A 14,604-nucleotide genomic window follows, 5' to 3' on the forward strand; every position below is an offset into this window, starting at 1 on the left:
GGGTCGTGTCTTTGAGTGTGAGAGTTGAAAGGAATGGATGATTTCAGATAGATCATTAAACAGTACTTTTGGTGGTGGTCCAGACTATTTTAAAAATAAAACTAATGAGAAAACAACTTTCAGCAAGTATGTGATAACTTTTTTAAAATATTACTGCTGAATTATAGTAGACCATTATTTTTTTCTTGAGCACTTCAGAAATACAAGAAAGGAAAAGCCTGTCAGATATGAAGTAGTAGGAGTTCTGTCTTTGGTGACTGAGGGAGCACTTTAACTAGCCAGTTCAATGTTTTGCACAGCAAAATCAAGGCTGAAATGTGTGCTCACTGTATGCTTGAACAGTAACTAACTTCTGCTATACTCTTGTATATTGAGTACAAAGTTACATGCGTGCAATGTCTCCTTATTCCAGGAAAAACATTGGTGGCTGATGCACCTGATGGACACAAAGCTCGCTTCTCCCAGCAGACCATGCTTAACAAAGGACTTAGCAAGTCTATGGGATTTCTGTCCATTAGAGGAACACAAGGCAAGGAAGAGTTTTTCCCAGGTATTTCCTCAGATTACAGCTTGGGACAAGAAGATGTTTTCTGTGCTCATAGATGTAAAACTAGTGAGTTTGAGAAAAAAGGTCATCTTCATGCAGATGTCACTCCAAAGTGGAAAGTATGGGCTTCCTCCACAGATCTACTTTGCACAAGTGACAAGACAGCTGAGAGGGACCATGCTGGAGGCACTCATGGGCACAGCCATCAGTGTGAAGCATTTACAGTACAGACTTCTACTACTACCAGAAACAAGGAAGCAAGATACTCTGATGGGAGCATAGCACTGGATGTCTTTGGACCACAAAAAATGGACCAAACACGCCATTTGCCTGAGACATCAACTTCTGCAGCAATATCGAGTGCCTTTGACAGGATAAGAGAAAGACAGAAGAAGTTGCAGCTTCTGAGAGAAGCTATGAATGTAGAAGGTTAGTAAAACTTTTTTATTTTCTTAGTTATTCCAGTCATTCAACAAAGATTTCTCGTTATAAAGATTTCTTCTCTTGTAGCAGCTCTTGAAACTGCCAAGATCTTCATTTCATCTTGTATTTTTAAGTAAAGTGAAGTATTAGAATGTCTCTTGCTAATGAACATAGATGTGCTTGTCCAAATTATTTACCCAGTGATAATGGCTGGTCGCTGCAAGTCAGCCAATATCAAAGTAATCAACTGAAATTAGAAAAAGAAAAGAAAAACTTGGTAACTGAGAATTGTCATGCAGGTTTCCTTTAAGGATAATCCTCATCTCCAGCTATAAGAGATGGATTTATACCCCAAAGGAAAGGGCAAATATAATCTCCAGATCTCTTAGTTTTTGTACTGTATAGCTCTGGATGATGTAGTTAAGCCTTTAAATATGAAATTTATTTTGGATTCATGCTAAGATCTTTACCTCAGTAGGAATACTTGACAAGAAGCTCCTTCAGTTAACGAAAAAAATGCATTGTGGGCGGTGGGAAGTCTTTGTTCTGTAGAAGGTCTTATGCGGGACCATATAAGGGGAACTGTGTACTTTTTTTGCTTTGAAAATGTGACATGATTTTCAGGGATTGGAGATTTGAGACAGTTGGATAGACACTGAGAGCAGAGTCAGATCCTGCTTGTGATGGGCCAGAAGGCTTAACTTAATAATATCAGGTACATATTAGAAGAACTGTATGTACAGAGCTAGCTCAGTGATTTATTCAAGTGCACCCAGAATCCATACAGTTGAAAACTCATGTCTGTCTGGCTGGTTGTACGGCAGAAATAACTGTGTGAAAAGAAACATCTTTTGCTGCCTTCTCCTGCACTGGGGTGTAAGCACTTCCTTAGGAACATCTCTATTAAGGAAAGATGATAAAGCCTTTTATCAAGGTTGAATTTCTAAAAATGCCTGTTCATGCCCCTTGTGGCCATCTCAGGAGACGTCTGTATTGCAGTTGGCATGGAAAGCCACCTCTTTCTCTCCTGTGCACGTGAGCCTTGTGCTCCAGAAAGGAGGAAATAGCATAGGCAGTTTAAAAAGGTCCCATGTTTTCTGTAAAAGTTGTGCAAACAAGACACCTGAAGTCTTTTTTGTGCTATCAATTTAGCATATTTTCATCAGGGTTACATTATAATGTGTAAGAAGGAGCATAGATGGAAGTAGTACTGTGGCAACACCATTGTTTTTCTCAATAGAAGTTCACCATCTGTCCTTACCTACTGAGATGTCTGATGAGGTACAGGGAAGGTTGGTTGGTTTTTGGTTTAAGAGCCTGAAATTGAAGAGGACCATCTCAAGTACATGAGTCAACTTAGATCTTTGGAGATAAGCAACTGACAGAACTTAAGAGGAGGCCGCTCCCTGCATTGAGAAAGCTCCATATCCTTGTTTTTCAGGAGTGCAGCTTTGTGTTGCGCAACAGCAAACCCAAAAGCGTGGCCAAACCCACTGATGAGCAAGAGTTTATCATTTTCATTCAAACATTGGGAGACAGAAAACAGAACTTGCCTGTGCCTTTGAAAGTGAGGTAGTTCAGATGTGCGAAACTACTTGAATCATAGAGGGAATGAGTGAAAGTGCAGTCAAAGTAAACTGGGAACTGGGGTTTAATAGTCACAGGAGCTGAGTAACAAACCTGTATAGGGAAGGTTTAGGTAATAGCTCATGACTCACTGCCCATCCTTCTGAATTCACAGTCATCATTCGCTAGAAAAAAGTCAAGATACTTTCTCACCAGATAGCTAGGTTGCAATGTTCTTGTCTTTTGAGTTTTCTACTTTCAATAGAGGAAGAAGGTGTTTCACTCTTGAATTGAGGTTAGGAGTGTGTGCTCTGCTGTTTTATTTTTTATTTTATGTGTTTTATCTTATGGGGGTTTTTTGTCTCCATTTTTTTGTCACTTAACTAAAAGAAAAAATTTGGTGTTGTGTTTAACAGGGCTTGAGAAGCCTGGCTGAAAGTATTCTATTCCAGCTTAATGAAAAGATTCACAAAAGCCTTAATATATTAAGTTTGCAAGTCTTATTAAAACTTCTTTTCCTTTTCTTTTATTTAGTCCATTTTCCTTATCTCGTATCTGCTCTAAAATAGACAAGTTCCTTGATACCTTTCTTAAAAGAGTCTGTTGCTAGTTTCATCTGTCAAAGAAATTAAAAATACAGAGTGTATTTTGTGCATTACAATTGTATGTAAATTTCAAACACTTTGTGGGCAAACAGATATTTCCAGATGTCAGGCTTTACCCAGTGGGTGTGGAATTACTCCACTGGTGTAAACCCAGCCTCGCTGAGAGATGTGAGGAACTGCGTGGAAAGCTGTGGTAAAATCTGTCACCTATCTTAGAATCATCTTGATAAAGGTGGCCGTGGCAGTTTCCTGGGCAGCACATGATGTGTATTCAAGGCTGTCTTACTGCCTACAGCTGGTAGTCGCAGAGCAGGCAGCAGCTAGAAATGTAGTGGAAAAGAAGTCCACAGAAAATGACAGCCACTCTCACTCTTTGCCTGTGTGGGACACAGCGCGACCTCAAAGGATAAGCATTGAAAGGAAAAACAAAGAAAGAGAATAAGGTGTTTTAAAAGCTTGTGTTGTCAGAAATAGGGGTTCTGTTTGGCTTGAGAGACAGGAATGGGCATGGAGTCATGGAAGCAGGGTTGGCGGTTGGGTGTACCAAGAGGAAACAATCTGCCTTCTCTTGGGCAAGTTTTGGGGGTATTTGGTTGAGTCCAGGTCTACATTACAAGTTAAGTCTATGTAAGTTTTAGTAAGTCTCTGCTTTCAGCTGAACCTTGTTTTTAGTTTTTTTAATTGTGAAATGGCATTGGACTCTGCAGGCTAAACTCGGCCAGATAAAACTTCCATCCTCAGACTACAAAGGAACTTAAGTGACACGTAGCCTATTTCTTCTTTAATTTATTTTGGGTTAAGCTGGCAAACTTTTTTGTTATTCATAAAACCTTGAGCTGACTGTCTTGGAAAAAGAAAATGTTCTCATGCACAGGCTCTGCTATGCCAAGCTTTCACTCAAAACAGATTTTTATGATCCAAATTATAAACCCATGAAAAGTAGGGTTTATAGTGGAACAAATGACAGAGCTTTAATTATAGCTATGCTGTAACAGAGTAGTTTGTAGTAAACTACAGACCATCTAAACTGCACTATAATCTGCAGCTGGCACGTCTCTGATTTAGCCTCATAGACCTTCCCAAGACTGTCATTGCAAGTGACTTGCTGATGAACCTGCTGGTTTATATGTTGTTGTCCTGTGCTGTTTCAGGGCTGAGGTTGTTTATCTCTTGTACACTAAAGAAAGTTTGGGTCTTAGCCAGGTAGGGGAAAGGGAAGTGAAAGAGACTTCTATTTGACTTCAGGTGTAGCCAATTCTGAACACTAAGAACAGACTCCAAAAATGTGTTAGTAAGTTCTGTATCTCCACTGTTACTGTTAATTCTTGGTTTTGTTATGTAGGTTTTGTGAGCTTAGGCAGAATTGGTTAGAGTTGTGAAGTTGTTATATGTTGAACCCAAGCAGTTTATCTGTACCAGAATAGCAGATTTTGGTTTTGGTGTTCTTTTAACACTTGGAAATTGTTGCTTGGCACCAACTGATAGTGCCTCGTTCCAGAGAGAAAATAATATTCTACCTTTTACATCTTGCTAGGCTGCATTGCCACTCAAGAGCGTGGAAATGTCATCTGTTTTCCTTTACTCCCAGCTTTCTTTGCCTTCTCACTCGCAATACTGACTGTATCTTCAGAGAGTTATGGAGTGTAAACACACTTCAGTTTTCCTATCTCAGGCCCACCTTCAAACAGCACCATAGTAAGGCACAAGGCTGTGAGACAGTAGCCTTTTATGAATTTTGAATGTATGAAATACCCTCTTATTTGCTTAGGTAGCTTTCCCCTCTTCATTTTAAGTGTATAGGTAATTCAGAATGACTTGGTTTATGCATTACTTGAATGTGCATCTTGCTTTTTTTATATGCAGTTTTGCTTGTGGGGATGTTGTAAACAAGATGCATGAGGGAGCAAGCTGTAAAGATTGGCAGTGTTCTGGTGGAGTACGGGAGCACAAAACCAGCTAGGGGAATAGTAATGTTGCTGGCTGTGGGTTAAATAGCGGACAGGGAGGAGAAAGAGAGGAAGTTACCAAAAAGGCTGATCTTGCTGAAGCTTTGGAGTGCTGAATCCAGGGGTGAGGGAATGGGGGTGGTTTGAGGTTAAGTGTTTTTGCAGTCCGGAACAATGTGAATCCCAGAGCCTCAGATTGTGTTTATCCCTCTCTTTTTTTACCTTTGATTTTTTTTCCCAGCTGAAAACCCAGATGATTAAGGTCTCTTTTTTCTTTTTTTTCTTTCTCCACTTATTACACTCTTCTTCATACAGTCAGCAAGAAGAGACATTGATATTCTATGTTTTTAGAGATGGGTCTCTACCTCTTCTGTGTCTTTATCTCACAAAGCAATGTTTTCATTAGCTGCCCTGAAGACTCATCGGGACTGCATTTATAAAACTTCCATATTACAACTGCATGTGTTTAGGTGGGACGTTATGGTTAGGGATACTTTAAATGTCCACATTTTAAAAGCTCTTAGTTTGAGGCTGCATTTTTGAATAAGTGAAAATTTCTGCAAGTAATCAGGCAGCTGTTGGTAATAAATTTATCCTAGCAAATGAAGCTCCAGAGATTTTAATTTACAGAGATAAATTTGTAAAGAAGCTATTGGCCTTTCTGCCCTAAACCCAGTCTCTCATTTAACCCACTTCTGCAGCAGCTCCCAAATTCTAATGAATTGTGCATGCTTTCTTTTTCTCTTGAATTGTATGTACTCATTTCGTGCGTGAGCTAAGCAGAGGAAATGCAATCATCCACAATGCTATATCTGTTTGCATGTGAAAGCAAGTTAAGGCTCAGTTTACCCTCTAACGGTCATTGTGCTGCATTGTGATTTAAATTCAGTGCTGGTGTAATGAGTTGTCATGTGGTTGGTATGTCCCTTAAGGATAACATTCATTTAGAACAATGTTCAGGAATCCTATTAATGAAGGAGTAGGATAATGGACTGATATTATTTTAGATTGAAAACTTTCAGTTATTTATACTGAGACTGCAGAAGTTGGCTTTTCAAGGAAAAAGAATGAAATGTTTGTGGGATTTCTGCAAAGTACAAATACTCTGGTATCAGCCACTATTATTTTGTTCTGGATTGCATAGTGTAACATAAGGTAGTAAAACAGCTCTTAGAATTCCATAATTACACATCTGCTTTATCAAGCTTTCAGCAGCTCACATAGTCTGGGATTGTAAATATTTAGTCGACACATTACCTTCTCGGTGTCATAAAACATTTATAAATTCAGACAAACAACTTTATCAGCCACACGTTCAACTGTGTCAGTGTCCATTTACGTACCTCATCCATGGCATGAAAAAAGAAAAGGGTGTCTTTTTAAGTGCAAGACATCGAGTTCTTACCAGACCCTGGAGTTATTTTTAATATTGTCATTTTCCTTTCCAGCCTAGCCCTAGAGATGTGTGTTTTCTGCAGTTCTACAAGATACTTCTTTCATTCAGATCCTGCTAGGCCCTATGAATCAAATGTGTGTTAGGCTCTCTAGGGAGTCCCTTGGATGGTTGGTAACTTGGGCTGCACAATACAGTTGGGTTTTTGGGGTTTTTTGTTTTTTTCATTTTTTTAGAATATGGGTTGTGGAAATCTTGCAAGTTAGAATGAGCCTGCTCCCCTGGAAGGCTGAATGGGTTTGCTTCCCTTGCCCACTTGTTGGATATGAGTCCTTAGCAGGGATTTATTCTGGATCTCTACATCCTTCCGGTTAAACCTATGCTATCTTGCATAAGATAATTCAGGTTTTTGTAGAATAAAAAAGGAAAGGCAAGAGTAAATATGACTCTAACCTAGTGGTTAAAATCCTGTGAAAGAAGCAAATCCCAGTCTCTCCTCAAAGCAGAGTTAATGTGTTTTAAATGGTGTCATAGTAACACTCTTAAGTAATAAAGACACCCACCAGTAAACCTCAAAGAACAAACAAGAGCTCCTGCCCTGTCATGCAACTGCCTGTTTAGCTCTGCCATTTTCTCTGTCCTTTTCCTTCCCTGTAGAGCCAGTAATAGTTCTGTAATAATGTGTATTTGAAAACCAGCGTATCTAATGTGAGTCGTGTTCAGGGTAATGAAATTCCAAACTAAACGTGTTTCTCTGGGTTCTGTTGAAGTTGGCTGAGATGAGGCTTTCTGTAAATTTTCTGTACTTGTCTGAGCTTGTGTGTCTTGCCTTGGGTAAATAGTGTGTTTTGTTATTTTGTGCTGGGGAGTTAGGTGCCTGTGAGGTTGTGCTCTGCTGGCTTTGTAGGGAGTTTGAAAGAGCACTGCTGCAGCACTGAGCAACACAAACGCAGATTCTTCAAGTTGCAACGCTTCATTCATCTCTGCATCATGGTGTTACTGTGTGTTAACTTACTCTATTAGTACAAGTTTTATTCATATTAGTTATGGTTTCTTAAAACATGCTTAAACTCAAGTTTGTTTTTCTACTAAGGTATGAAATGACTTGAAGTGTTCTGGTTAGAAAGTGTAATCAAAGCACTGACATGTTAAGAGGAGTACCTAGTAGAATAATTTTGCTAGTGTCCTGGATGTTTCTAGAAGCTAAAGCCTCTGTTCAGTCATGAAAAATTAAAACAAACAAAACCAAACCCAAACATCAAACAAGACCACTCAGAAATTCCAGGGAAAATTGTAAATGTGGGAGAGAAGTTGGCTTATTATCATCTTCAGCTTTTATTGATGTCATCTTCCAGTTCCTTCCCAGAGAGACAGGCTAGAAATTTGTCCTTATTTTTGAAACTATTGTATGAAAAGCTTAAATTTAACTTGATCCCAGAATTGGGACTTCGTGACCTTTGGAAGCTGGTTCTTAATTGGAAGAAGTTTGGCTTACACATGATGCAAGTGCCTTCTCTGAAGTTAAATCCTTGATGTTAAATGGCAGAATTGGGGAGGATTTGCTGGAGGAGAGGAAATAGCATGAATGATTTGGGGAATTCTGCAAGCGTTATAGAGCCAGTAGTCTCAATATTTACAAGTGAATTGAATGTTTGCAGATCTGCAGTGCATACCCCAGAAAAGACTTGAGTCTGTTCAAGAGGAGGGGCGGTGGGAGACAGATGTGCAGGGGCAGACATGAGTATATACCAGCAGAGAACTGGAAGGTGGTTGCTAAAGAGAAGATGTCTCAGCAGCAAACAGTTCCACATCTGTATGGATTTTCCCTAAACTGAGCAAAGCAAGGAAATATATATATTATTTACCCCTGTGGAGGTCTGCGAAAACACTGAGATAAGTTGTGATTGTGAATCTTTACTTTGTTTCTTGGCTCATGAACTTACCTCTTGGCCTACAGTGGAGGCACCAACTCCTGCTAACAGGATGAGTTGAGAGAAATCACATTCCCTGCAGAGGCAGATATCACTCCACCACATACCAGCACTTCTTTTGTGTTTTAACCTCGTATCTTTTGCAAAATTTCATGTCTCAAAGAACCAGGGTGGAGCCACAATTTGTGTGCTATTCAGGAAGCCCAGGCTGCTGAGTAGGTGGAAAAAAATAAATCTGCTTAAAATCTCATATTATATTTTATTGTTTCCTTTCCATCTTCTTGCTTCAAAGGGAGTCTAGCAGACTTGAAAAACCTACTGCTAATAAAGAGATCTGTTTTCAGTTAAATGTTTCTGTACTGTAGCTCCAGTATCATGTTTGGATTGGTGCCTCACTTAAAGGGCTGGGATAATTTTAAAAATACATCTCCAAAAGCTGCCCACTGAATTTGCTTTGTATTTCCCTTGTTGGACAAGTAATGGCTAGATCGTCACAGAATGCTGAAAGTAGCTATTGTGAAAGACTGAAGCAAACACCCACATGAATTCTCTGCATCGTGCTGTAGGTTGATTTGCAAATGTGCAAGCAGTATTGCTCATTTCTGAGTTATGTGAAATGTCCTTGGGATTAATCAGATTTTATGCTGCAAAGCTGTAGAACTGGGCTGGGCTGGCAGGAGCAGTTGATTTAATGGGTTCGATTGCCTGCTTTGCTTAGTTTTCCCAGTTTTCTTAAAGAATCTTGTATTTGGTGGGACAGTGGGGAGCTGCACAAACTCCTTCAGACTCCCTTTTTGCAGTGTCCAGACGGATTTTTTAAATTGGCAATTGCTGGGATTTAAATTCTGTGTCAAAACATCCTTTTGACAATGTTACCTATGAACTTAAAATGTTTTACTCTTTCATAATTAGTTTAAAACTGTTTCAGATCATGCAGGTAGGGATATGCTGCAATTGCTCGCACTTGCATTAAGTTCTCTCATTGAGTTAATAGGGGCGAAAGCAAAAAGTATTCTTCAGGAAAGCTCTGATTCTCAGGGAGAAAGCCTGCACCTATGCAGAGCCTGCTCATCACAGCCCTAAGCCATAATATTATGGATCAGTCAGTTAGCCTTAGTTAATCTTAAGTTAACTCTTCAAAAACCTCTGATGCACAATCTTACTAGTTAATCTGTTCCTTTGCACTGTTACTCTTTTACGGGAAAAAAAATCGTCGCTTAAATCTAAGCAAAATATCTCAATATTTCTTCGTAGGAGCATTTTGGATACTGGAGTCCTTTGTCCATCTCCCTCATTTCTTTGTTGTCCATTTGTTCATATCTTCCCTAGAAAAAAGTAAAGCTGTTTCATTTGACCATTAATTGTGGGTTATACTTTAGTTTCATATGGTTTGGTTTTGTTACTCCCTTCTAGAAAGGGAAAGCAAAGTTAACTGAATTTTTCTGTATAATTTTTGTTGCTTGTGTTTGAAATTAAGTTAGTTTTCTAGTTGTATCCTCAGCACCACTAGATAGAATAGAAAAAAAAGTTTTATTTCTTCCGTATAATAGTTTTATTAATAAGATTTTTCTCTGAGTAACTTTATTACTGGTGTTAATCACACTTGCTCAACATTTGGTCTGCTTTAACTTTTAACCTCTTGTTGGTGCCTATTCATGTATTCCCAGTTTTGTATTTCACATTTTATATTCCTTGCTGTAGAGATTTGCACTTGTCTTTACAGCAGTTACATGTGTTCTCTCTAGATCATCACTTGTGTTTTCAAAGCCACTAACTGTGGTTGGACAGGGATAGCCTCCTGCACAGACACCTGAAGTGTTCTCTCAGACACTGAAACTCAGGTGGTCCCAAAATGTGTGGGCTTTTTTGTTTACTAGACACCCTATGTGGCTGCTCATTTGCTTTGGGAGATTGTTGCAAATACTGAGTATGTATCCCTTCTGTGAAAGTCCTTTTGCTCCAGTATTTTGTTTAAAGAATCCATTGAGAGCAGGAACAGAGACTGTGTTATTTTGATTTCTCATCATATGCATTTAGTAGTTGTGGTTAGTTAAAGATCCTAGAGGAGCTTATTAATTAATTGATTGTTAATCATATTTTGTGGATGTCAAAGATGAGCTGAATGAATTATAGTTTTCCAGTTCCTGCTTTTTCTCTGGGGATATTATTCCTTTTTCGTTCTGAAGGAACCAGGGACTGAATCCTGGTGGTTGCTTTCTACATGCAAGAAGGGCGCACCATATGTTTTCATCAGTTTTGTTTGCAGGAGGGATTGGGTTTTGTTGGTTTTTTAACTGTGAGTTTTAACTTGAGAGAGAAGTTCAGAGGACAGCTAAGAGAGGCCACAAAACCCCCGCGCTGTGGAGACAGAATGGGACTGCAGAGCATCCACCGAATGTCTGCTTTCAGACTCCATGGCCACAGGCAGGCATTTAAAGATGTTTTGAAAACGTATTTTTTGAACTGTCAAATGTTAATCCTTGTTTCATTTTTGCATTAGAACTTTTGCTCCTTTGCTTTTCTGATATCCTGCTTTTTAAACTTTCAGAGCCTTTGAGAAGGTATAAATCTTACCATAGCGACGTTTATAGTACTTCGAGTGAAAGTCCGTCTGTTATTTCTTCGGAACCAGATTTCAGGCAAGGTAAGAACTGTGTTGAAAACAAAAACATAAAAGCCAGAACAAAACAACAAAACCTAACAAACAAAAAGATAAATAAAAAAGTTCAAGATTAAAAGTAGACTCCAAAAGTATGAAGTCAGATCTTTAGTAGGAGGCTTGATTATTACCACTAATATGAAGTTGAAGATGATCTCATGTAATTACAGCATAATGTATAGTTCAGCATAATTGGCAATCTGTTCAGAAATTAGTTGGAAGTTTAGCACTCTGAAAGGGAACTTGGAAAAGCTGGAAATTTTTAACTTTTTTATTGGAGCGCTTATTGTAAATGACATGCTGCCTTCAGAGGCACAAAAATGATCAGGGAGCTGTTAGTGTACAGTAACAGTAAATTGCAAAAGCTTTATATGGGACATACATGGTTTAATTATTTTCATATCAGTGGGTTTTACTGTGCGGGTTATATGGTTGATAACTGACAGGCCAAGGATTTCAGTGTAATGCGAAAATAGTACATAGTACAGGCTATTTGTATGTGAAATCAATGGAAAAAGCAGGAGATGGCATGAAGGATTGCTAATATATGGCACAAAGTGTTTTCTTTACACAATGGGAGTAAATGCTTGGAGCATTTTTTGAAAGAGGTGCTGGAATGGTGAAAAGAGGTCAAGAGAACACAGCTGATGAAACAAATAATCAGCTTCCCAAAATAATTATAAGTGATGGAGATAAACCATTTTATGAAAACATTGAAAGAAAGCCATATTTATGAAGCTAGAGTATAGCAGCACCATACAGATTCTGTACACAGATTTCCAACCCAGCCTCCCTGTACTTGCTGCACTCTCAACCTTTCTTGTCTTTGTCCTCATGCTTCCTGAGCCAGAAGCCGAAGGAGCAAGGCCCCTGTAACACATTTCCCTTCCCTTTTTGTTGCCATTTAGAGCAGGCTGTTTATATGTTCCAGTCCAAAGTCAACAACTCATAAGTTTGTACAGACAAGAGAGAGCTGCTTTCTGGCTCCTAGTAGTAGTATTGCTGGACTCAGTGAAATGACTGTCAAAAAGAACTATTTCAAATTCTGTTCTACAAGAGCTCTCCTGCTAGCTCTGTTTATTGACGGTACCATAAGACATGAGAGTAAAGCAATTTGCAAAAAATAACTTGATGAGTGTAGCATCTCAGATGCTGCTACAGGAAGATGTACCACCAAAGGAGAGAAATATTATCTCCTTTAGATAGCAAGCTGGTATATTACCAAAAGAAAAAATTTTTTTATTTTTTTTTATAAATTTTAAGGAGTTGTCAGATTCCAGGGCTCAGCAATATTCATACTGGCTTGTTATCTCCCTTCTTGTGAACTGGATGCATAATTACTTAATCTAGCTGCTCTAATTCTCTCCTGAAGTGGTTTTGTACAATGTTGCTACCATTTCTGTCTCAACTCATGGCTGACAAAGAAATGTCACCTTGAAAAGGTGTCTGTGCAATTGCATGGGGATTTTTTTTCAGGCCTTTCTTAGTATTCTTCTTCAAAGGACTTGTGTGATGCAGCTGTCTTCACTGGGGGAAGCTATAAGATTAATTTGAAAACTAAAATCAACTTCATAATTCTAGTTTGTCTAATGCTGTTGTACAGAACACATGAATCTGATTCCTTCTAAGTAATCTCACATTACCTGATTCCTTGATTTTTAGATGGGATTGCTCTGTGTGCTTTGTTGCAGTCAAGTATTAATTTGTCTTTTGGTTTGCTAGTGAGAAGAAATGAAGGCTTCAAGAGAGATGATGCCAGTGGTGCTTTGCCAGGTGCTGATGATATCTCCACATCAAGTCACGCTAATTCTCAGACGGCAAGGTAAACACTGTGAAAACAGTATGTCTTGGACTGCTTTGTCTTTGTCAAAGAAAGTAGTCTAAGTTGCAAGCAAATTTTTCACTGCCATCCCGGATTCTATTTAAGGTTAAAAAATGGTATGTTGTACTTGAAATAAATTAGCATTTCAAAATACATATTGCTGTGTGAAGTAAAAGTCTCATGAAGCACTGTGGTGTAGAGGTAGTTATACCAGTCAGGAGCTCAAATTCAGTTCCCATGTTTAATGGAGACTGAGTTGTGCTCCATCAAGTTGCAATATCTGTTAAAAGGTAAGGTCAGGGGCTAGGAATTATTTAATGTTTGGGGGTTATATTTTACTTTTCTGAAATAAAGTTTTTGAAAGTGTTGATATTAATACAGATTATTTTGCAGGCTTTTTGTTGTTTTTGGTTTTGTTTGTTTGTTTCATTTAATAAGGAAACGATAGCACGCCGTTTCTTTGAAATCATAGAATCATAGAATCATTTGTTTGGAAAAGATCTTTAAGATTATCTTTAAATCCAACCATAACCAGTCCACTACTGAACCATGTCTATAAGGACCTCATCTACCTGTCTTCTGAATACCACCTCCAGGGTTGGTGACTTGACCACTTCCCTGGGCAGCTTGTTCCAGGGCCTGATAACCCCTTCAGTGAAGAAATTTTTCCTGATGTCTAATTTAAACCTCCCCTGGCACAACTTGAGACCATTTCCTCTTGTCCTATCACTTGTTACTTGGGAGAAGAGACCAATCCACACCTCTCTACAACCTCCTTTCAGGCAGTTGTAGAGGGTGATAAGGTCTCCCCTCAGTCTCCTCCAGACAGAACAACCCCAGCGCCCTCAGCCACTCCTCATAAGACTTGTGCTCTAAACCCCTCACCAGCTTTGTTGCCCTACTCTGGACATGCTCCAGCATCTAAATGTCCTTCCTGTGGTGAGGGGCCCAAAACTGAACACAGGATTCAAGGTTCAGCCTCCCCAGTACTGAGTACAGGGGCGTGTTCACTTCCCTGTTCCTGCTGGCCACACTATTCCTGATAAAAGACAAGGTGCCCTTGGCCTTCTTGGCATAAGCCAAGAAATAATACAATAATTTAAAATAATAAAATTTAATTTTAAACTTTTAAATTGTAATTTAAAAATAATGAAGTAATAATTTAAAAAAAATAGAATAATAAAATAAGCCAAAAGCCATACTTTTCGTTGGTTAATTTGGTTTGTTGTGTTTGGATGGATTTTTTTTTATTTTTTTTTCCCCTTCCATAATGTCAGCCCTGACTAGACAGGCCAATTCAGTAACAATTTATGCTTTTTGAAATCTATTTTGCTGTGTATATTACCTTAGTACAGCATCTTTGTACAGCAGAAGCACGTCTTGCCATGCCTGTTAGGTTTTGAGAGTGATTCTAGACTAAAAGTTTGAAAAATTTTGTTGACGAGGTCGTTCTAGAGAGAATATTTTCTTCTTCTAGTCTCTGTTAGATGCCGAATCACCTTGCAATATTTTATCAAAGTGATCCAAATAGCTTTTATAGTAGGGGGAAGACACATATTTTCCCCCTCTTTCTTCACCACATTGCAACAACAAAGCCTTCTTTCAGCAGTTTTTTGCTTTGTTTGGGGTAGATCACGAGAAGGATTGCTGCTGTGCTCAGTATTTGAGGATAATTGTATGGTTTTTGGCATAAGTTGGATGGGAATCCTACT

At 38.7% G+C, this 14,604-nt stretch overlaps 1 protein-coding gene across 1 annotated transcript in view; it reads left to right on the forward strand.

The window, feature by feature from the left end:
* Positions 1-412: 412 nt before the first annotated feature.
* The window catches only part of PTPN13 (protein tyrosine phosphatase, non-receptor type 13 (APO-1/CD95 (Fas)-associated phosphatase)), a gene marked incomplete at both ends in the record, with an annotated part of 51,859 nt that continues 37,667 nt past the window's right edge, over positions 413-14,604 (forward strand). Inside the window, 3 exons of the mRNA XM_010183300.1 lie at positions 413-976; positions 10,960-11,055; positions 12,793-12,892. Coding sequence (XP_010181602.1) covers positions 413-976; positions 10,960-11,055; positions 12,793-12,892 — 760 coding nt within the window. The remainder of the gene's footprint in view (positions 977-10,959; positions 11,056-12,792; positions 12,893-14,604) is intronic.

This window comes from Mesitornis unicolor, unplaced genomic scaffold, assembly GCF_000695765.1.
Source record: "Mesitornis unicolor isolate BGI_N332 unplaced genomic scaffold, ASM69576v1 scaffold20204, whole genome shotgun sequence".
NCBI classification, from domain to species: domain Eukaryota; kingdom Metazoa; phylum Chordata; class Aves; order Mesitornithiformes; family Mesitornithidae; genus Mesitornis; species Mesitornis unicolor.